The 23,415-nt window shown below is 42.9% G+C and overlaps 1 protein-coding gene across 1 annotated transcript; it reads right to left on the reverse strand.

The window, feature by feature from the left end:
* Window positions 1-292: 292 nt before the first annotated feature.
* Window positions 293-19,076, reverse strand: LOC112249561 (cadherin-17). Its single transcript, XM_042320180.1, has 10 exons — window positions 19,061-19,076; window positions 18,757-18,969; window positions 18,318-18,394; window positions 15,563-15,754; window positions 12,874-13,115; window positions 12,642-12,772; window positions 11,689-11,928; window positions 5,484-5,600; window positions 3,933-4,049; window positions 293-3,641 (listed from the first exon to the last, which is right to left on the reverse strand). Exons 1-10 carry the CDS (start codon window positions 19,074-19,076, stop codon window positions 3,541-3,543), a joined length of 1,446 nt encoding a protein of 481 aa, XP_042176114.1. The 3' UTR covers window positions 293-3,540.
* Between the last annotated feature and the right edge of the window lie 4,339 nt (window positions 19,077-23,415).

Genomic DNA, 23,415 nt, shown 5'->3' on the forward strand with positions numbered 1-23,415 from the left:
CACCTGAAATTTCAGCCTGTTTTGGTGGGTTAATTAGTTAATAGACCAATAAGAAAGAGAATTCTGAACCTCTCTGCCAAATGTAAGACATTTTCAGTTATCCCCTCCCCACTCAGACCACTCCAACAGTCCTAGCAAAAGTCTTGCTTGAGAAATTGCTCTACTAAGAAGCTATTTTTGTTATTTTATGCCATTTTATTACATACAGGTTATTAAACCTGGGATTACTTTAACAATATATCAACCTCGATGTGGTTAAGCCTTCTAAAAGCATTGTGAATGAACAGTAGGCTTCTCTTTTCAATAGTTTTATTACAATGTGAAATGGAATCAGTGGAATGATATGGTGCGAAGAATAGATTAAATTTGGCATCGTGCATTTTAATTACAAGGTTTAAAATCAACATTAAACAGGAAAAACCTACTGATTCTTACAAATCATTACATGTCAATATTTGAAATAGATAAAATAGCTACATGCTAAAATAACTAAATGTAACATCCCTATAATGCATAGCAGTATGACGCAATCTTAATTAATGATAATATTGTAATTGCGAGTATTGTGTGTGTCACAAAATATGACAGATACTATAACTAAAACGCAACAAATGTCTCATAAATGCTGTAGATGAGCAATGCCAAAAGTCTACAACTTGGGTGGTTCTTGAATTGCGGAGGCATTTAAAACCATCAAAAACACTTTCAAATGACAAATAGTTACATTTCAAACATGTTTTTGTCTATGATAAAATATAATACAAGCCATTTATACTGCCTTTATGTTTATGCATTTTTGAAAATATTTAGGGTTAGCAAATTGCCTTGTCCCAGTTGTGACCCAGTAGAGTTGTAGTCGGTGTCATATATTGAGAGTTCAGCCAGGTTTTTAGAACGGACGCCATGTTGGTTTCAAGTTTCCAGTTTTCTTAGTCGTATGTACGGGATACGCATGTTATACATAATATACATTGTCCAACAAAATACTTGTTGGCACCTTTATTCACAATATGTTGGTGATATTTTGGTTACGAGAGCGTCTCCGACAATTCCTTATGAAATGACCCACCCCTCATGACAAAGTACAACTGAATTACTACACAAAACCTATTTGTGCAGTAGTGACTATGTAGAGTCTTGTAGGGAGTGTGTAGTGAATGTGTAGATTATGCATTACTCAAGATACACAAGTAGAGTTTTGTAGTATTCAGTAGGAAAACAGTAGTGTTTCCAGTAGTAATCAGGTATACATTTTTACTACTTGATGTTGATAAATAAGTAGTCAAAACATTACAGCTTTACTACACAGGCGTGTCTATAGCAATCAAGTGGAGTTTTCACTACTTGATGTTGGTAGTGGATAAGTATCACAACACTACAGCCAGACTACCCCGGTTTTTCTTGACCGCAAAAGAAGACAAAACAGGAAGTCGTAGCGACTGTTTTTGACCATCCCGAATGTAATCATCTTCCATCCTTTGTAATCCAATCTTTCATAGCTGTTATGCTGGCACCATCTTTTATATTTTATGAAAACTTTCATGTCGTTGTTTAGCCATTTATATTGCTTTTTACTACATCAAAAAGACTGCTAGCCAAAACGGTATTAGCCGTTAGCCATTGTCATAGAGATGTATTGAGTTTAGCCTAGTTGTTTGCTAGCCACATTGAAATGTAGATATGTAGCCTCTGTTTTTTTCATGCTAGTTAATTAGTATTTGTGTTTGTATGCAAATGTTGGGTATGTTCATATCAGTATACTTAGCCATTCTACTTACCTCTTTTGACATAAGAAGACTAGAGACCATTGTTGGTAAGATTAACATTGTTTACCAAATGTTTTTCTGTGTTGTCTTATGTGACCTCTGTTAGCTGATGATTGATAATGGCTAATAATTGGTTGTCTCTTCTGCTTGTCTGTATTTTCTAAAAGGTTACGTAGTGGACAAATGTTGTTGCAACAGAAAACAGGATCTAAAGATAGTTAAGTCAAAGCTGAATGAAGACAAGGCCTGAAATGGATGAACATAAAAGTGTAAATGTGTCATTTAATATGTCATTAATTTAATACAAATACAAAATGTATATATAATTGTTTGATGACATAACTACATTTAGAGACTGTTATGTAGTTACACAGTAGTCATTAAGGGAGAATTATGTAGTGATTTGAGTAGGAAATATGTTGTGTTCACCAGTCATAAAACGTACCAATTTATCACTCATTACTACTTAAATTATTACATAAATCAGTACTGGTTTACTACATATTAATAGCAATCAAGTAGTAAAATCAGTAGGTTTTGTGTAGTAATTCAGTAGTACTTTTTCATGAGGGGTCTGTAAACAAGCAAAACAGAGCAGCAATTTTCACAGATGTTTTTAATTATCAGCATTCTGAATAATGTGTATCCAAGTCTTTACTATGTTGTGGTGTCAACAAATTGCATTTTTCCGTTTTCGCTGGACATCTTCATAGGTTTTTAAAAACGATCAGAAATAAACATTACATCGTGGAAGCGTTGATTATCACTTAGCATTGGCTATGCAGCAAAAAGTGTGTCTCTCAGCGCGTTCAGACAGAAATTACATTGGCCAAACTCTCGCTATATACAATATACTGTATGGCTCTGGTTGTTGTGACATGTTTTGGGGGATTTAGAGATATCTATCTATTATTTTGAATGCTAGAAAGTAAACAAAAGTATTAAACATACTGTAAAGATCTATAAAAACAGTAGGCTATTAAAAAAAAATGTTTTACTAATATAATGTTTCCCTCAGTTTTATATCATTGGTGTTACCGCCTCGAAAATCATTCATTACGTAAGGGATAATCAACGAGAGGCATGCGTTCTATGCAAAATAATGAGCAACTTGGAAGGTGTGTTCCCACGACACGCAAGCGTATTTCCCTCTAGTGAGCATTCTCTCCAGTGGCAAACTGTTAATGGGGGAGTGGTCTATTAAATACAATTACAAGCTAATCATACCCTTTTAGTATATCATACATTTAAGGATTCCATTGATCATTTGATGTGTCTAAATCCAAAGTCTTGCATGGTGTTGCTCTATTTAAATGAAGGAAAATTACATTGTGAGCAGAATTATTACTCATATCACTTTAGTAAGTGATCTTTAAAGGGTTAATGACCTTAGATTTTAGTATACTTGGCCTCCATTTCAGAAAATCCTAATTTACCTAAAATGTATCATTGATGTTATCGTGATTGGTGTTACTACTCCTACTGGTGGTACAATGTTATCATAATGGTGAAAATTATTTAAAGTCATTAAGCTGCCATTAGTTGATTTATACTGGGAAGATGTACCCAAATACATTTACTATAAATAAAAAAAATCTAGAAAATTAAGTGAATTTTTTCCCAAATGCACTGCCCAAATACCACCGCAATATAAGAACTACCCACTAGGTAAATACTATGCACAGTACTGAATAAACATTCTCACTATGTCATTGCTCTACTATCATGGCCCTCTCCATATGGGCAAAGTCGGAGACATATGCAGGCAGTACCCTCACAGTGAGATCCTCAGGGGTTCTCTCTCCTGATTGGTTTTGCTCGGCGGTTTGGGGTTCTGGTAGGACAGCCTCACAAACACAACGATTAGAATGATTCCTGGGATAAATAAGAAAGATAGAATTAGGCCCAACATACTAAAATATCCCATGACTAACTCAAATGTAAGATCCTGAAAAAGATCCGAAGTGAACTCAGATCATCATGACACAAAATTACACAAAGGTCCATTTTGCTTATACTTCAGGCTCGGTTTCTGTACAAGCACTTTGTAACAACTGCTGATGTAAAACACGCTTTAGAAATACATTTGATTGATTGATTGACTTGGCTATTCTGGTAGCTTAATTAAAGGTGTTCAGTCTACAATCCAACAGCAGCTACCCTTACCTATGACCCCCAAGGTTCCCAGTAGGATGCCGACGGTGGACTGAACGGTTGGCATGCCTTGCAGCTGCTTAGCGGCGGTCCTGCAGTTTCCTCTCACATTGCATGGGCACACCGTCACTGTGATTTAAAACACAGTCAACGCAACTCACAAAGGGGACATATTCAGCACTCGTAAACACATTACAGATACCCTGAGCAGACCACGATGACAGGGAGAGAACATCTCCATGCCCCTGAGGCCTCAGGGTTTTACTAAATCAGTTCGGTGTGCAGTAGAGGGAGATCACTAGGTAGAGACCAGGCTGCAACAGGGGGAGAAGATGCACCTGCGGTACATCCTGTCATGAGACCGAGTCAGTCTGAACACAATGTCTCAGGATGACCAGTACTCTATTCCAACATGCTGCCATTCATCAGGGAAACAAATCTACAGGGATCCTTTTCTATTTTATTTAACTAGGCAAGTCAGTTAAGAACAAATTCTTATTTTCAATGATGGCCTAGGAACAGTGGGTTAACTGCCTTGTTCAGGGGCAGAACGACAGATTTTTACCTTGTCAGCTCGGGATTCGATCTTGCAACCTTTCAGTTACTAGTCCAACGCTCTAACCACTAGTCTACCCTGCCGCCCCAGAGCAGATGCTGTCAACCAGATTGAGTTGTGGCAATATTCTGAGGGGTGGGAGGGCCAGGAGAAAACACATGAACACAGACCCAGCATACTGTATGCCCAACCCACTCCTATTTGTTTTCAGAGAAAGCACAGACATTAATTACAGAGTAATTACAGCTGCAACATCCCAGTGTGAAAGGAATGCCCAGAAGTGACATTGATTGTAAACACTGCATGTTTCTTTTGATAGTTCAATTGTCCATCGACATGACTGTAATAACAGCACAGCTACCAGAGCGAACAATGGTGGTGCTGACAGAACTGTATATTCTACTGAAAGGAATGGATGACAAATAATGGCCATCCTATTATTGTGACAAAATCAAAGTTACAGTTGTAATACATGAGAAATTATACGTGTCACATTTTGTAAACATGTCCGCGTAGAGCAATATATTCTGCTTCAACACATACAGTTGAAGTCAAAAGTTTACATACACTTAGGTCGAAGTCATTAAAACTTGTTTTTCAACCAATCCTATAGAACATTTGTGGGCAGAACTGAAAAAGCGTGTGCGAGCAAGGAGGCCTACAAACCTGACTCAGTTACACCAGCTCTGTCAGGAGGAATGGGCCAAGGAAGCTTGTGGAAGGCTACCCGAAACGTTTGACCCAAGTTTAACAACTTAATAAAGGCAATGCTACCAAATACTAATTGAGTGTATGTAAACTTCTGACCCACTGGGAATGTGATGAAAGAAACAAAAGCTGAAATAAATAATTCTCTACTATTATTCTGACATTTCACATTCTTAACTGACCTAAAACAGGGAATTTTTACTAGGATTAAATGTCAGGAATTGTGAAAAACTGAGTTTAAATATATTTGGCTAAGGTGTATGTAAACTTCCGGCTTCAACTGTATCAATATGTGTCACCTGGCAGGTTGATGAAGGTGCTCCTGGGAGGAGAGCTGCTGTCAGAGATGGTGAAGGGGACCGTGTAGACCTCAGGAGACAGGTATGGGATGTTCAGGGACAGGTTGGTATGGGTGTCTGAGGAAAGACAGATATTACATTGGTAGCCTATGGTAAACCTTTATGACAAAAGTTTATTGGGCTCCATAACTTTGACATTTTCTGTACGTATTCTTTGTCAAATTAAACAATTGTTCACATAACCTTTCCAAGAATCATACACTATATATACAAAAGTATGTGGACACCCCTTCAAATTAGCGGATTCTGCAATTTCAGCCACACCCGTTGCTGACTGGTGTAAAAAATTGAGCACACAGCCATGCAATCTCCATACACAAACGTTAGCAGTAGAATGGCCTTCCTGAAGAGCTCAGTGACTTTCAATGTGGCACTGTCATAGGATGCAACCTTTCCAACAAGACAGTTCAAGCTAGATCTCCCCAGGTAAAATGTAAGTGCTGTTATTGTGAAGTGGAAACGTCTAGGAGCAACAACAGCTCAGCCGCGATGTGGTAGGCCACACAAGCTCACAGAATGGGACCGCCGAGTACTGTAGCGCATAACACGTACAAATTGTCTGTCCTCTGTAGAGGGGGTATCATCAGGCAGACTGGGCTGAGACCAGGCTGCGACAGGGGGAAAGGGTGCACCTGCGGCCCATCCTACCCTGAGACTGAGTCAGTCTGAACACAATGTCTCAGGATGACCAGTACTCTATTCCAACATGCTGCCAAACATCAGGGAACATGCTGCCAAACATCAAGGAAACAAATCTACAGGGATCTATGAGATGTCCTTTTCTATTTACAGAGCAGATGCTGTCAACCAGATTGAGTTGTGGAGATATTCTGAGGGGTGGGAGGGCAAGGAGAAAACACATGAACACAGACTCAGCATATGCCCAATCCACTCCTATTTGTTTTCAGAGAAAGGACATTAATTACAGAGTAATAACAGCTGCAACTTCCCAGCGTGAAAGGAAAGGACAGAAGGGACATTGATTGTAAACACTGCATGTTTCTTTTGATAGTTCAATTGTCCATCGACATGACTGTAATAACAGCACAGCTACCAGAGCGAACAATGGTGGTGCTAACAGAAATGTATAATCTACTGAAAGGAATGGATGACAAATAATGGCCATCTATTATTGTGTCCTCAGTTGCAATACTCACTCCCGTGTTCCAAATTGCCTCTGGAAGCAATGTCAGCACAAGAACTGTTCGTCTGGAGCTTCATGAAATGGGTTTCCATTGTTCTCTGGAGTGATGAATCACGCTTCACCATCTGGCAGTACGACGGAAGAATCTGGGTTTGGCGGATGCCAGGAAAACGCTACCTGCCCCAATGCATAGTGCCAACTGTACAGTTTGGTGGAGGAGGAATAATGGTCTGGGGCTGTTTTTCATGGTTCGGGCTATTTCCCCCAGTGAAGGGAAATCTTAATGCTACAGCATACAATGACAATCTAGACAATTCTGTGCTTCTAACTTTTAGCAACAGTTTGGGGAAGGCCCTTTCCTGTTTCAACATGACAATGCACAAAGCGAGGTCCATACAGAAATGGTTTGTCGAGATTGGTGTGGAAGAGCTTGACTGGCCTGCACAGAGCCCTGATCTCAACCCCATCAAACACCTTTGGGATGAATTGGAACACCGACTGCGAGCCAGGCCTAATCGCCCTACATCAGTGCTCACGAATGCTCTTGTGGCAGAATGGAAGCTAGTCCTCGCAGCAATGTTCCAACATCTAGTGGAAAGCCTCCCAATAAAACTGGAGGCTGTTATAGCAGCAAAGGGGGGACCAACTCCATATTAATGCCCATGATTTTGGAATGAGATGTCTGATGAGCAGGTGTCCACATACTTTTGGTCATGCAGTGTACTTTTAAGACCAATTTAACTGACGGTACACAGAAACTTTTGTCCATTTTGGCTAGCGTCTAAAAGCAAAGTAAACATCAGAGGGAAATTCCAAAATCTCCAAAGCCTGTGCAAGAATGAAAAACATTACCTCAAATATATTTTTAAACATCTGCTTGTACTGAGTAAAGAGTCTGGGATACAGGCCAATTCATTGGTAATGCCATCCACAGCTAAATATACAGTAAATACCCATGGCTGAATGATTAACTAGGTTTTGGTGAACATGTGTAAAATACTGGCATGATCAACAGCCCACATCAACATTATTCCGATAGAGGAAAGACATACTGTATATGTGAGAGACCCTGTCACTTGTGTCTGGTAGACCCTCTGTGACGCAAAACAAACACACTGGCCAAGGGGTGACGAAGGTTGGTTCTAGTGCAAATGCACTGATACTTTATCTAATCTATGAATGAATCCAAAATACAGCGATGTGTATAACAGAGGGTCTACTATCAGACTGTTAGCTGTTATCCGGGGGCCTCTGACACTGCTCCCCTTCATGTGCCTCCGTTCTGAAAGAAATGGAGAGACTGTGACGCACCTCTGGACCAACACAGGAGGACATTCTTATCTTCTTCTATCTTCTACTATTATCACTACAGTTGCTGTACCAGGCGGTGATACAGCCCGACAGGATGCTCTCGATTGTGCATCTGTAAAAGTTTGTGAGTGTTTTTGTGACAAGTCAAATTTCTTCAGCCTCGTGAGGTTGAAGAGGCGCCTTCTTCACCGCGCTGTCTGTGTGGGTGGACCACTTCAGTTTGTCCGTGATGTGTACACCGAGGAACTTAAAACTTTCCACCTTCTCCACTACTGTCCCACAGATGTGGATAGGGGGTGCTCCCTCTGCTGTTTCCTGAAGTCCCCGATCATCTCCTTTGTTTTGTTGATGTTGAGTGTGAGGTTGTTTTCCTGACACCACACTCCAAGGCCCTCACCTCCTCCCTGTAGGCTGTCTCGTCATTGTTGGTAATCAAGCCTACCACTGTAGTGTTGTCTGCAAACTTGATCAATTGAGTTGGAGGCATGCATGGCCACACAGTCATGGGTGAACAGGGAGTACAGGAGAGGGTTGAGAATGCACCCTTGTGGGGCCCCGGTGTTGAGGATCAGCGGGGTGGAGATGTTGTTTCCTACCCTCACCACCTGGGGGTGGCCCGTCAGAAAGTCCAGGACCCAGTTGCACAGGGCAGGGTCGAGACCCAGGGTCTCGGGCTTAATGACGAGTTTGGAGGGTACTATGGTGTTAAATGCTGAGCTGTAGTCGATGAACAGAATTCTTACATAGGTATTCCTCTTGTCCAGATGGGTTAGGGCAGTGTGCAGTGTGATTGTGATTGCGTCGTCTGTGGACCCATTGGGGTGGTAAGCAAATTGGAGTGGGTCTAGGGTGCCAGGTAGGGTGGAGGTGATATGATCCTTGATTAGTCTCTCAAAGCACTTCATGATGACGGAAGTGAGTGCTACGGGGCGATAGTCATTTAGCTCAGTTACTTTAGCTTTCTTGGGAACAGGAACAATGGTGGCCCTCTTGAAGCATGTGGAAACAGCAGACTGGGATAGGGATTGATTGAATATGTTCATAAACACACCAGCCAACTGGTCTGCACATGCTCTGAAGACGCGGCTAGGGATGCCGTCTGGGCCAGCAGCCTTGCGAGGGTTAACACATTTAAATGTTTTACTCACGTTGGCTGTGGTGAAGGAGAGTCCACAGGTTTTGGTAGCGGGTCGTGTCGGTAGCACTGTATTGTCCTCAAAGCAAGCGAAGAAGTTGTATCGTTTGTCTGGGAGCAACGGGGCTGGTTTTCTTTTTGTAGTCTGTGATTGACTGTAGACCCTGCCACATTCCTCTCGTGTCTGAGCCATTGAATTGCGACTACTTTGTCTCTATACTGACGCTTAGCTTGTTTGATTGCCTTGGGGAGGGAATTGCTACAATGTTTGTATTCTGTCATGTTTACGGTCTCCTTGCCCTGGTTAAAAGCAATGGTTCGCGCTTTCAGTTTTGCGCGAATGCTGCCATCAATCCACAGTTTCTGGTTGGGGAAGTTTTTAATAGTCGCGGTTGGTGCAACATCACTGATGCACTTGCTAATAAACTCGCTCACCGAATCAGCGCATACATCAATGTTGTTGTTCGACGCTGTCCGGGAATATATCCCAGTCCACGTGATCGAAGCAATCTTGAAGCGCGGAATCAGATTGGTCGGACCAGCGTTGAACAGACCTGAGCACGGGCGTTTCCTGTTTTAGTTTCTGTCTATAGGCTGGGAGCAACAAAATGGAGTCGTAGTCAGATTTGCAGAAAGGAGAGCGAGGGACCTTGAGAGAATGCCAAAAGTGTGCAAAGCTGTTGTCAAGGCAAAGGGTGGCTACTTTGAAGAATCTCAAATATAAAATATATTTTGATTTGTTTGACACCTTTTTGGTTGCTACATGATTCCATATGTGTTATTTCAAAGTGTTTGATGTCTTCACTATTATTCTGCCATGTAGAAAATAGTAAAAATAAAGAAAAACTCTTGAATGAGTAGGTGTGTCCAAACTTTTGACTGGTACTGTATGTAAATGTGATATAAACTTATTTTTTATATATACATTTGCAAATATTTCTAAAAACCTGTTGCTTTGTCATTATGGGGTATTTTGTGTAGATTGATGAGGGGGGAAAAACGATTTAATACATTTTAGAATAAGGCTGTAACATAACAAAATGTGGAAAAAGTCAAGGGGTCTGAATACTTTCCGAATGCACTGTATATCATCTTGCTAGGTAAGGCTGCAACCGACAGGCGTCAGTGACATAAACAGTAGAGGAGCCCTTGGTCTGCCGCATCCTCAATGGTTCTTATTGTGACTTTTCTTTGATGTCATTGACAGGAATAGTGTATGTGAGAGTTTTAAAAAATATATACCTGCTTTTATCACAGCCCAGGAATAATGGAAAATATAGAGGTAAATCATTGCTGTATCTATTTATGACTAATTAGAATTGACTGACTGTCTATTCTGTGGTGGACAGGAACAGTGGAATCTACTGGTACCCTCTCAGGACAAGCACAGCGCAGCAGACTATGTGAGCTTCTCAAAGACAGAGGCTGCGTCACACCTCCGTCACTCTCTCCAGCCTCTCCAGTTGTCAGGGAGGAGGGTTAAGAGCCACAAAGGTGAGGTAAATAGGTGCGCCACGGCACGTCTGCAGCAGGTGTTATTAGGGACAAGTCTTGCAGCTGCTGGGTGCTGCTGGGAAAAATACACTTTTAGCCTCTTAGCCTTTCAGCCTGGCGGGCCCCAGCTGTGACATCACACAAATTAAAAGGGAAATATAATTATAGCCAGCCTTCCGCAGCTTCCAATAATAACACGTCAGAGAGAAATGGCGAGAGAGAAAAACTAAAGAGAAAAGGTTGTCACGGTGATACAATAGAGAGAATATGTCAGCACAGCCGAGTCGATACGTCTGATTAATGTATGTCAGCCTGACACATTACAGACAGGCACAGCGACAGGAAGAGGGCCATTAGGTGATTTAGAGACATTGCCTAGTCAGAGCGCCTCAGAAGAAAGGATGGGGGCAATTTACTTCCACTGTCAGTCAGTGTCTCAGTGCCACTCACTCTAATCCTCTACACGTGTCTGTGGACCAACAGGTGGTCTGAATGGATCCCTGAATTACATCCTATTCACCGTTCATCACACTGTAGCAAAACACCCCGGATTGTTCTCTTTCCAATGTTATTGCATGTACATGCTTTCTATTTTGAAAACCATTTTATCGTCAATGACGTTACCCTATACACGGGTAACCACAGTGAGAGTGTCAGGTCTAACGTCACCGTGACGACTCAAATAGAATAAGTGGCCTAATTTGGTACTTTCATTTAGCTGTCTGGTAGTGGTTCTTACACAGACATGACTCAACCAATCCAATACCTCGATCTGGATTGATCCTGCAGAGAGGTTCATGTTTCCTGGGTCCTGCATCCTACAGCATGGTGCGAGCCTACAATGTCATAGCGTTGGGTCACCATGTCGCTACTACAGTGACCACACCTACAGTATTGTCATGGTAATATACACAACAATTTCCACTGCTGGACTGGTTACTAAAATATCTGATGGTATAAGAGGCTGGTTTGAGCGTGTGTTGATCTTTCTGTTTGTCAAGATAAAATACAAATGTGTCAGTGAAAAAACAGAAATAGTTTATCTGGATGATGAGGCAGACCATTGATGGGGGTGAGTTTCCAGTTGCCGCGCACAGTGGCGTCACTGCGGAGGGAGAAGTTGAGCCTGCCACCGTGCTGGGGACCATCACTGTCCCGGGATGCCAGCACCAAGGCCTGGTCCTCCCAGCGTGGGGTACATAGGTACTTCCAGGAGTAGTCTCCCACCAACACCGGACTGTTGTCATTCACATCCAGGATATGGACTGTGACCAGTGTTGAAGCTGACAGAGAAGAGTTCCCTGGGAGGCAAATAGTACAGTTTTAATAAACATTAGTACCCACTGAATCATTGGTAACAACAGTCCTCGTGTTGTACCGTATTGGGTGCTGCTGGCCTGGCTTTGACAAGCACAGAAGGACATTAAAAGCATATTTTAAAATGTTTCTGATACCTGTACACTTCGATCCAACCAACATAATACATGATCTCCTCCACCAATTAACGCCACTGCCCTCTCTAACCTCTATAGGTGTGGATTCAAGATGTGAGTCAGAGCCCCCATTCTGTGGGTTATGGACCAGTCTGAATAGATTTTTCACTAGATGTGATAAGTGCATGCGAGGGATAAGGACAGCGGGTAATTGGAGAGGTGCCGTGTGCAGCTCTCAGACCCTGCAAGTCTGTCTTCTGTTCTGAGTCGTGCTTAACTAGTGTGGGGGAGGACTGGATTGGAGTTTTCTATACAACATACACCCCCTCCTCACTTCCCACTCTACACCCACCAGCTAGCTAGCTACACACTGGCTGTCACTTCGCATGACTCACTCCCTGCTTATTACATTGACAGTGAATACTGTGTGGTCTTGAATTCTCAATGTAAGTATTGCTTTAGCCTTGCATTATTACATTTGAAACCCTCTGGGGCAAACACAAGGTCGAGGTCTAAGTTGCCCTGGACCCTCTGTCTGGAAAGATATAGAAGTAGACATTATTCTCAGAAAAGCATCTTACGTCCATCTTCAGCCATGACCTCCATGGTGTAGGTGCTGTTTTCTTCTCTGTCCAAGGCCTGGACAGTCTTCAGCTCACCTGAGTACTTCCCAATGGAGAAATACCTCTTTGTGTCTCCTCTGAGCGAGTATCTGGACAAAAACAAAACGGGGTGGGATAACACAATGATCCATGCCTTTAAACTGTGAATTAATGTTTATTTTTATATTATTTCCGATGAACGATGTTTCACCTTATTGGGTGTGAGTCTGGGTCATATCCACGAATAGTGGCAATAACCCGTCCTGGCTCCTCCCCTTCTCTGACGGTGACCTCGTAGTGGCTCTGGGACAGGATGGGGCCCTCGTTGATATCGTCCACATAGATGGAGACGGTTGCCGTGGACGCTGGGCCATACCTCCCTCGTACCAGGGCCACTGGGTTTTGAGCACTAAGGACCAGGATGTACTCGCTCTCCCGTTCAAAGTCCAGCACCTGCATGCATACAGGTTGCCATAGAAATGCTGCTCATATGGAAGGGCATGCACTTACATACATGTAGTGTTCGAATAGTTGTGAAACATGGGAACATAGTGTTCTACAGTGCAAGAATGAACACCAGGAAAATTATCATGGGAGGGATTTACTAACATTTCCCAGTAAATAGCAGACATAATCTAAAGAGCATAAAAGCAGTCAGTGAATGTGTTGTGAATGTGCCATTTCAGCACTCCATGAGACACACAGGCTGCTCATTTAGACTGAGCAACATATCGAACCGCCCCCTCCAACAGAGGCATGGGATTGTATTACGCTCATGGAGCAAACACAGGAGGTCAGAAAGAGCCTGTATATATCTGCTGGGAATCGACGTGTTCCACAGATTTACAGGCTGATCCTACTGGAAAGGAGAGGGTTGTGGAACACTGCACAGTGACTCTAAACAAGGCCTCTATAATACCGTCACCGTCAGACAAGCTGATTTACCGGCAGAGAGGAGTTTTATTTCAACTGTAAAACAAACTGGAATGACAGGGACGGCCATTTGATTCACGTGTCACTTGACATGAATCCTGCCTGTGACAGAGAATCCCGTTAGTGGACAGCCGTTGCTATGCTTACTCTGTGAGTTCCCAGCCCGTGATTGTATCCCCTGTGTTGTCTACGTTCGGGTGAAATGAAGTGATTGCTGTTGCTAATAACATGTCGCCTGGCCCAAATAGTTACCTCTGTTGCTAGAGAGAAAACACAGATGTTGTTCAGTGTTGGAGTGACTAATGGTGTTGACTGGAAGTGAAGTGCAGGTTTGTATCAGGCAACAACCAGAAGAATCCAACCACCCCTCAGCTGCTGTTGCTGGCCTTAAGTTGCTGTGTGGAGGGCGGCCCACTAGGTTAAATGGGGACACTTGAAGCATGAGAGTCTCCAGCTCAATGGGTTTAAAAAGAAGGAGACGATTACTTGTGATCCCCTCTTTCATAGCAAGATCATAATAAGATCAAAGCATTAGTCCAGTGTGTGTGTGTGTGTGCGTGTGTGTGTGTATGGTATGTGTGTGTGTGTTCATTTGTAATCTCTATTCTTCCCCCTGAAAATGATTGAATCAGCTATGTGCACCTGCCACCCAGCTCAAGGCCGACTGACCACACACTTTTTTTACGCCATCCTCTCTCATTCACTATTCATGACGGCAGGTACTGCATGTATGCGCGTAGGAGACATTGCAACGGAACACATGCTTGACATGGGTCTGGTAAAAGGCCTGGAGTTTTCCCTGATTCGGTCACATGGATTAGCACGATATACCCAACCTCAGACACATCCGCCTACAGCACAGCAGGAGCTGAATATTCTCATTGCTATTATCCTCACACTCTCACAACAACTGTTGCACAGCACCAGAGAGACAGATTAGCTAGTGTTCAGTTAGCGGTGCCTTGCCTATGTGGTTTATAGTGAGTAAACTGTAATTGCTTTCTACAGATTAATGGCACTGTGTAATTATTCCATTAGACTTTGTGCAAGCTGCTGTTATTGAGACAACGGGACTACCCTCTGGGTTGTCTCAGTCCCGCCACAAGATCACATATTAGTGAGCATGCTCTGATGTGCTAACAAGCTATTTTACCATGAGCTACAGTAGGCCTATGTCAGAGCCTTATACAGCATATCATTACTGTATGGCAGGGTTCATCAGAGACAATGCAAAGGGGATGTGCTCCAGTCCTGTATTAGTTTAGACAATACCGGAGGCAACACCTGTTTTACCTCTGCGGAATATAGGTAACATTCCTCTACTCCCACAGAGAGGTAGAAGGTAGTTGCCCCGCTTCCAGAGAATGGGGACACAAATGATGACAAACACTCCCTCTTTGTCTCCAAAGCCCTCCTGTCCAGGCCAGGGGAGATAGCTGAGGCAGGGTGGTGCTGGGGCAGGGCTGGGAGGGTGGAGGGGATTACAGGAGACCAGGGACGAGCCAGAGACACCCCAGGGATGGGCTCAGATTATTTTGGGATAAACTATTGTTTTTGTCATGGCTTATTTTTGGGACACGTGTCATTGAATTACCCATGTGTGTGTGTGTGTGTGTGTGTGTGTGTGTGTGTGTGTGTGTGTGTGTGTGTGTGTGTGTGTGTGTGTGTGTGTGTGTGTGTGTGTGTGTGTGTGTGTGTGTGTGTGTGTGTGTGTGTGTGTATGAAGAGACATAGAAAGTGATATGCAAAGCAAGATTCAATATGCATGTATCTTTTCCTTATGGTTACTTAACGAAATGCATAATTATTAGAGTCAATATTGCATATTTCTATGAAGATATTATTACCATGTTAAGATCATGTTAAAATGCATCCTATTCATCAACGTCTAGGGCTCTTTGGGTTGTGTCTTATTTGTGAATGAACAAGAGAGAATAGAGACTGTTGAATGAAGGAGATTGCTGTACCTTGGAGAGGATGAGTGAAACTTCATTGGTCTGCTTGTCTGTGACCAGCATGAACACCTCCTCCTCGTTGCCAGACTCCAGCCTGTAATTCACCTGCCAGCTGTCTCCTCCCCTCTCATCAGCATCCCACGCTGACACTGCCGTTACCGTGGCTCCCAAAGGAGCATCCTCTGCCAGGTGGAAGGGGCCGTACTAAGAGAGAAGGGGAGAAGGGAGAGAGAAAGGTGAGAGGAGAAAGGGAGCGAGGAGGGGGGATGGGGAGACAGGGAGAAGGAAAAGATAATGAAGCATGGGCTACTATATCTGCATAGCTTTCTTTTGGGCTCCCGAGTGGCGCAATGGTCTAAGGCACTGCATCTCAGTGCTAGAGGTGTCACTACAGATGCTGGTTCGATTCCAGGCTGTATCATAACCGGCCGTGATTGGGAGTCCCATAGGACGGCGCCCAATTGGCCCAGTGTAGGCTGTCATTGTAAATAAGAATTTGTTCTTAACTGACTTGCCTAGTTAAATAAAGGTAAAATAAAAAATAAAACAATTATCTCTGGGGTTTTAGGCTGGGTATCTGTAAAGCACTGTGTGACAACTATTGAAAAGGACTTTATAAAATAAATGTAATTGATTTTTAAAAATGTATTATTTAGTATTATATTGATTTAGCTTGGAATTTGCACTTTTAGGACGACTCCATTGGTTCCGTTGTTCCAGGCTAACTAGCTAATTATATCAAGTGCATTTCAAATATTTGAACATATTTGACATAATCTAGGTTATGTATTTGACCCAGGTCTGGTGTGTGTATGCAGGCATGTCCCCTGTGGCCCTGTGTTGTTGACCTTCATTCACACACCTCCTATCTCTCTGCTTGGGAGTCCTTTAATCAGCCACTCACTGTGGCCCTCCACTGAAATGGCTGTGTCTCTGATCTGCCTGCCCGGGCTAGAGGGTCGCTGATACCATGGGTCTCACCACTCACCTGCCAGCTCCCTACAAACCCGATCACATGTTGCTGGAAAAAGCAGGGGCACTCTGGCGTGACCCACTCAAGAGCTTTTTCCACCTCTGTGTGTGTGTGTGTGTGTGTGTGTGTGTGTGTGTGTGTGTGTGTGTGTGTGTGTGTGTGTGTGTGTGTGTGTGTGTGTGTGTGTGTGTGTGTGTGTGTGTGTGTGTGTGTGTGTGTGTGTGTGTGTGTGTGTGTGTGTGTGTGTGTGCCAGAGTGAGAGAATATGAGCCTGGGGCTGGCATTGACTCAAAAAATGATCGACAGCATTGTTGAGGTGCATAGAGAATCCATAATGAGAATGGCTGTAAATCTTTTGGCATGGATTGAACCCAATGAGGAACAAACTGGATGACACTGGAATAACTCTAGAATATGAATATGTCTCCTGTATCTTAACAGTACCTTCTCTCACTCCGAGAGCATCTGAACATAACAAGCACAGTTAGGCTTTACATTGACTTAGTCTAGCACCAGTGAGGACAACAACAGCTTTGTGCTTCATTGTCACATGTCCCCATTTTAAGATGGCGATTTGCTCCCACATCTTTCACAACTATCCTGTCTCCTGCATTATTCAGGAGGTGTGGGTGTAGACTGTTTTCCATTCTGGAACAGTATGTGAGAAAATGGTCTATCTTTGGCCCGTATACTGCATACCTTGAGGCCAGCGCTAATCCAATGTTGTCTCATTGTGACCTCAGCGGTGACTTCATTATTCATGAGGATCGACAATGAAAAAGACCGCTGGAAACACTGACTGTCCCCAAAGATGCTCTCATAGATCAAAAATAGTGTTTATGTTAAGACTAAGGTCCCTTTCAGGGACACTCCCCCCGGACCAGAGGAGATGACGACACTGTGCGGCTAATGAGATTTCTTATGAGTCACTTCTAAAGGGCTTTTTATTGACAAATTCCAGAACTCCAGAATTTCTGTACTAGAAGGGATGCATTTTTTCACTTTTAACCAAGTATTTCATATTTAATCTAGAACTGCTTTTTTGGACCAGTGAGCTCAGACATAATAGTAAATATTGCTCAGTGCGATGATTTTTCTATAAAGATGTGAAATGTTCCGACTGCTGTATTTGTGAGGGATATCATTTAGAGCTGTCTTATGGTGACGCTGTGGATTTGCCTATTCTATAAATAAAGGATTCTCACAGGCCTCATCTGAGGTTTATTCAGATTAACTCAGAGAACATTGTCCATTTGGAGCACAATGAGAAATAAACCCTACAATAATATGGTTCCATCTTTAAAGTTGTAGGATACTCATTTGATCACCCTGTTGTAGGAGAACTTTCCAGCAATGCAGGAAATGTAAAACGTGTAGTGTATTTGAGGTTTGAAAATGCTTCTGAAGTTTGTCATTTCCTCTTTGAAATTTCAGATTCAGATTCAGATTCTCCCTTACGAAAAATTGTCCATTAATTATAATCCACATAATAATTCACATTTTCTGTGGCAAGGATTACTTTCCTGCTGTAGCAAACTGGCTCAAATGAAGGTCCTACATTTGTATAAGCCTGAGATTAAAGCTTGGATCCCCCTCAAAGCACTCCATCTCGCTCCCCTCTGGGAAATCAAATCAGTGACCTGGAGGGAGAGTTCACACAGCAGCCATCCAACAGAAGAGAAACATCTAATATACTGTATAAGAGAGAGATTTTCAATGAGTGCCCTGAATCACGTCTATCCCCCAAACCCAAAATCACACTGTCAGTCCCCTCTTCAGCCTGTGTAAAGGTACCTCGTGTGGAGTGAAGACGGGTGGGTTGTTGTTTTCGTCCTGAACTGTCACAACCACAGTACAGGAGCTGTTTAAGCCTGCAAATGAAATCATCATCAGAGAGAGATAGGCTCCATTAGTGAGTCACTTAGTTTGGCATGCCTCTCTCATACTGAAGCCCTCAGTCTTAATCATGATCATCAGTCACTGTAGTGTCATATTTAAACAATATTCTCCTCAAAGGAAGCAGAGGGAAAACCTCCAACGTTACATCTGCTAGTCTAAAACTAATTTACACTACCACTGCACCCGTGTCTACATATCACAATAGGTTACTACTATAGAGTATCTCTGGATTATCTTTACATTGTACTATGTATACATTATCTTTGTGGAAGTAATCCCTCACCCCTCTCCCTAACACCACAGAACCACATTGCCATGCAGTACTGTTGGTCACCTTTAGCGTCCTCGGCAGTGATGGTCAGTGTGTACTGTGGGGCAGCTCCCTCCAGGTTGTCTGCCTGCACTGAGATGACCCCAGAGTCACGGTCCACCCGGAACAAGGCACGAGGGCTCTCTGGGATCTGGCCAACCAGCCGGTAGAAGATCCTCACGTTATCTGTTTTCGGATCATCGTTGTCGGCTGCTTGAACTGTGAGGATTTCCGTCCCTGGGAAAAGAGCAAAGTCCTCACAGATTAGTGTGTGGGCAAAAACAAATTTTCTTTGAGTGAGAAACACAGAATCCTATTTTGAGCGTACTGATGAATTTCTCCATGGTTTTTTATTTCGCAGTATTTAGTTTCAAGCGTAAACAAAAGGCCTTTGCGATCCAGTATGTTCCAGAGTTGTCTGTAGGTGTGTTAAAAGAGTGTTCTGAGGGTTGTGCCTCACCCCGTGGGGCGAGCTCCTTGACCACGGTGTGGTACTGTGTGGTAGGGAACGTGGGCCTGTTGTCGTTGGCATCGCCCACCATCACTCTCAGCTCCACAGGCTTGGCGATCTCCCTGCCATCCGGACGCTCCACCACAATGCTGATCTGGAACTAACAGATAGAGGCACATGGGGTCATGTGCTTTTACAAAGTGTCCAGATCAAATCTCCCTGCCTGGACACACAGTGAGACCACAGACAGACACACTGGAATAACACAAAGTGCCAGCTCTCAGCCAGGAAAGATCTTCATGTTCTGTATTGAACGTGGCACAATTACACACTTGAACCACAGTCTGAGATGAAGCCACAACAATTTTGTATTCATTATATTTATATAGATGGGGGGTTGGAGGTATGTGGGGTGTATGTGTGTGAATGAAATAAGTTGTTGCTTTTTTAGAGTGCAGATTGCCCCCCCCTTCCCCCATTCACTCCGACCTGTCTTTAGAAGATGAAGCCATTAGGTTAACAATAGGCAGTGACAGTGCCAACACTCAGCGTGTCCATTGATTCCTTGACTGCTACTCAGCTCACAGAACTGAGGCATTTTGCTTGTATAGCGCCTTCTTTGACACATCCAGAGATGATTCATCATCTCTGCGCCCTATACGGGCACGCAACTCTGTCGACACCAAGCGAGAGGTACTGTACATGTGCATGCTTCCCCTTCCTCCTCTCCTCCCTCTTCCCTCCATCAGCTGTAAGAGTCACATGTCGCTGACATATGAGTCTCAGTCAATCAGCGGGGAACCATCTCAATCAGGGAACCTGGACTGCCTCACTCGTGTTGTGTGAGGAGGTGGATCGATAGGCTGTGACTCAGTGTGATGCATGATGGAACATGACAACTCCATCATGATAGGTGACAGTCACTGCCAGGTAGGGAGAGAGGAGAAGGAGGGAGGAGGGTGTGTGTCTGGCTTTATAATTACTGTACTATAGGTATAGTTCAGACAGAATAGACTCTCTGAGGGCTTTCTGTAGAAACAGCACATCCAATACAGTGATGTATTTTTCCTTGTGTCAGACCAGTGAGCAGTAAGGTCTCTGGCCAGACACGTTGCTTGCTACTCTGCAGAATGAACCCAAAGTCAACCTGTGCCAAAAAGTGATGTTTATCTAATCCTGTACAGCTTTGGAGCTTAGCTTCTTGGCAAACTGCAGAGGAGGAAAAAAGACACATTGGGATTTGAATCATGACGTTCCTTTTCTTGTTTACCCCGATTTTCCTCTGTCCTTACAGTGTAATGTTGTACATCACATGACATGACTATGCGTTCGCGGCCCTAACAAGTCCTTACTATATGATAAAGACAGGAGGTACGATACAATATGAATTAAAAATGTGTGGTCACTCACCTGGTCCTGAGTCTCTCTGTCTAGTGGGGCGTTGAGAGAGATGACTCCCTCTCTGCTGACAGTGAACAGCATCTCTGGGAATTCCCCCTCCAAGCTATACTCTACCAGACCTCCACTCCACTTCACCTAGACACAGCATAGGGAAGCAGGGAAAGCACAGAACAGCACATAAACTGAACATGGTCAATTCAACGTTCTCTCTGAACTGCGGGATTGTAGGATTGATCCCCCTCTTCCGCTGTTCCCACTCTCTGTCTCTCTCATGTACCTAGGCTTTACTAGAAAGGGAAACCCTGACCTTTAGTAAAAACCTGTGAGGTGTTTAACCTGTTATGATAAAGTGCTGTGTCAATGTACAGGAAGTGATGAGGACCAGAGACCTCTTCCAAAACAAAAGCTCATACATGTTGGATGGGGAACTTCCACTGATTTAAACCACAGGGCCGGACAGGGTATGATTGGCTCAGAGGACCCCATGAAACAGCACCCAAGAAGGAGAGGTCGCCGGCAGAGACACAGGGGGCATGTGCATCTCCTCAACACACTGTCACACTCCACTCCATTGTTTTGGAGCTGGCTCCCCAAACACTGAGGCTGTGTATACACAAGCCCCTCTTCTCACGACTGCTGTCCTCCCAGTGTCATGGTATTTCAGGGCCTCAGTGCTTTGAAGAGATGTAGTATATAACAATGTTATTAATGACTTGGTTGTTCTAAAAATGGATATGAGTAGAGTACACTGTAGCTGATGTAATGTTTTGCTTTCTGTGCTTTTTTTAACAGCTTGCAGTGCACGCTCTGTCTTCTATGTCACCTTCTGAATAAACAGTCTTAAAGGGCAATTCCGACACTTTTCAACCTCATATTAATTATCTCCAGCATCATACTGGTGTCTACATATGTGAAAATGGCGTGTTTCTATGATCTGTGGTTAAAAAGATAAGAAGAAAAGTCCTCAAAATGTATCTGTGACATCAGTGATTTTCAAAACCTGCAACGAGTTTCTAGCCAGAGGGAAGGTATTTTCTTTCTCCTCACGTCACCAAGAAATTCTCACAGTGTTTGAAAATCAACATTTTTAAAATGTTTTCACTTTTGATGATGTCATCGGGTAGAACTTTGTAACTTTGTATATTTTTCTTCAAAACTTTGAAATGTGCCGTTTTCACATTTGTAGACACTGCTTTTGTGCTGGAGATAATGAAAATGAGGTTGAAAAGTGGGGTAATTGCCCGTTAAGTGCATAACTACTGTATTTCTAATAGACAAATCTGACTTCCATGTATACAAAGTATGCACAATGTGGAATTCTCCTGCCTTGATTTAGCCTAATCGTTATTTTGGAAAAAGACCAAAAATGACCAAAGAGGAGCAATGCTTCTTGAGATCAACAACCAAAGTGCAGCTGTAACAATATCAATGACTGAAGGAAAATATTTTGAAAGAAAAATGCACGATAGAAGAGAAACCCATCAGCATAACGCTTTATGTGTCTCACAACATTTTACTGAGTAGAAACACGACTTTCCATGCTGGTGATAGTAAAGGGCTCCCAGCCATACTCAGTCTTTCAACATGACCCCCCCATCTGCTTGGTAACAGCACAGCTATGAGTCCTACCGCCTACATACACATGGTGGTAAATGCAGAGTGGGTGGAGAGAGGCTTTTCCCATCATGTAGGCATCATCACCAGTGGTGGATTCTACACAGTTAACCCTTTACATGGACATGCAGATGTGGTGTTATGTGCTGCCCCGACAACTATAATTATAATATAGTAATAGCATGTTGACAAACAGATTACTACTAAGTAAATGCACTGTAAAAAAAAACACAAGTAATAGCCGATATAATATTTACATCGCAGTATAAAATAGTATATATCATGATAAAATAGTATACATCATGATGATTTGTGGACCTTTGTAGCTCTTGGCTCAGTTGGTAGAGCATGACGCTTGTAACACCAAGGTAGTGGGTTTGATTCCCGGGACCACCCATCCATAAAATATATGCACGCATGACTGTGGGTAAAAGCGTCTGCTAAATGGCATATATTATTATTATTTTGCAATCAGATTTAAAAGAAGCTTCTAGTTTTGTGAGGGTTTGAGAATCTCAAGAACAGAGTCATCTTGTACTTTAAACCTGAGCCATGTTTTTCTGTCAGCAGCCCACCTCCCCGACCCTGCCTCTGAGCTGTGAAGAGCTCTAGAGTACAGCACATTCTCTCTCCATCTCTCTCACAAACACACATAGACACACACATTTATGTTTTCAGGCAGAGATTAGGAGGATTTGCTTGAGATTTTGCCTGTCCACGTTTGGATGGATTTTATTTTATGTTGGTAAATTGGCATGGAAAATGTGAAAAAGATCAAATCTGCCCATGTTTTGAGTCCACACGTTTTCAGTGGGCGGATGGCACTGGCGTGAGTAAGAGGAGGAGGAGAGGGAGAAGAGGAGGAGGAGGGGAGTTACTGTGGCGACATCCACAGACCACACTGAAATGTAGAAATACACATATTTGCAGCAAATCATGACTTTATGTTCTCAAGTTTGCATTACTGTCTTAAGGTCTCGAGTTTGCATTTCTGACCATGTTCAATTGTTGTAAGCACCTATATATAGAAAACAGACTATTGTTCCATTGTTGTAAGCACCTATATATAGAAAACAGACTATTGTTCAATTGTTGTAAGCACCTATATATAGAAAACAGACTATTGTTCCATTGTTGTAAGCACCTATATATAGAAAACAGACTATTGTTCCATTGTTGTAAGCACCTATATATAGAAAACAGACTATTGTTCCATT

The sequence above is a fragment of the Oncorhynchus tshawytscha genome, linkage group LG04, assembly GCF_018296145.1.
Source record: "Oncorhynchus tshawytscha isolate Ot180627B linkage group LG04, Otsh_v2.0, whole genome shotgun sequence".
Taxonomy (NCBI): domain Eukaryota; kingdom Metazoa; phylum Chordata; class Actinopteri; order Salmoniformes; family Salmonidae; genus Oncorhynchus; species Oncorhynchus tshawytscha.

Excerpts from the sequence above, each read along its gene's own strand:
- LOC112249561 (XM_042320180.1), bottom strand. Across the intron at positions 13,116-15,562 it reads TTTCACTCATCCTCTCCAAG|GTGCTGGACTTTGAACGGGA; the intron begins GTACAGCAATCT and ends GTATGCATGCAG. Across the intron at positions 12,773-12,873 it reads CCAGACTCACACCCAATAAG|ATACTCGCTCAGAGGAGACA; the intron begins GTGAAACATCGT and ends GTTTTTGTCCAG.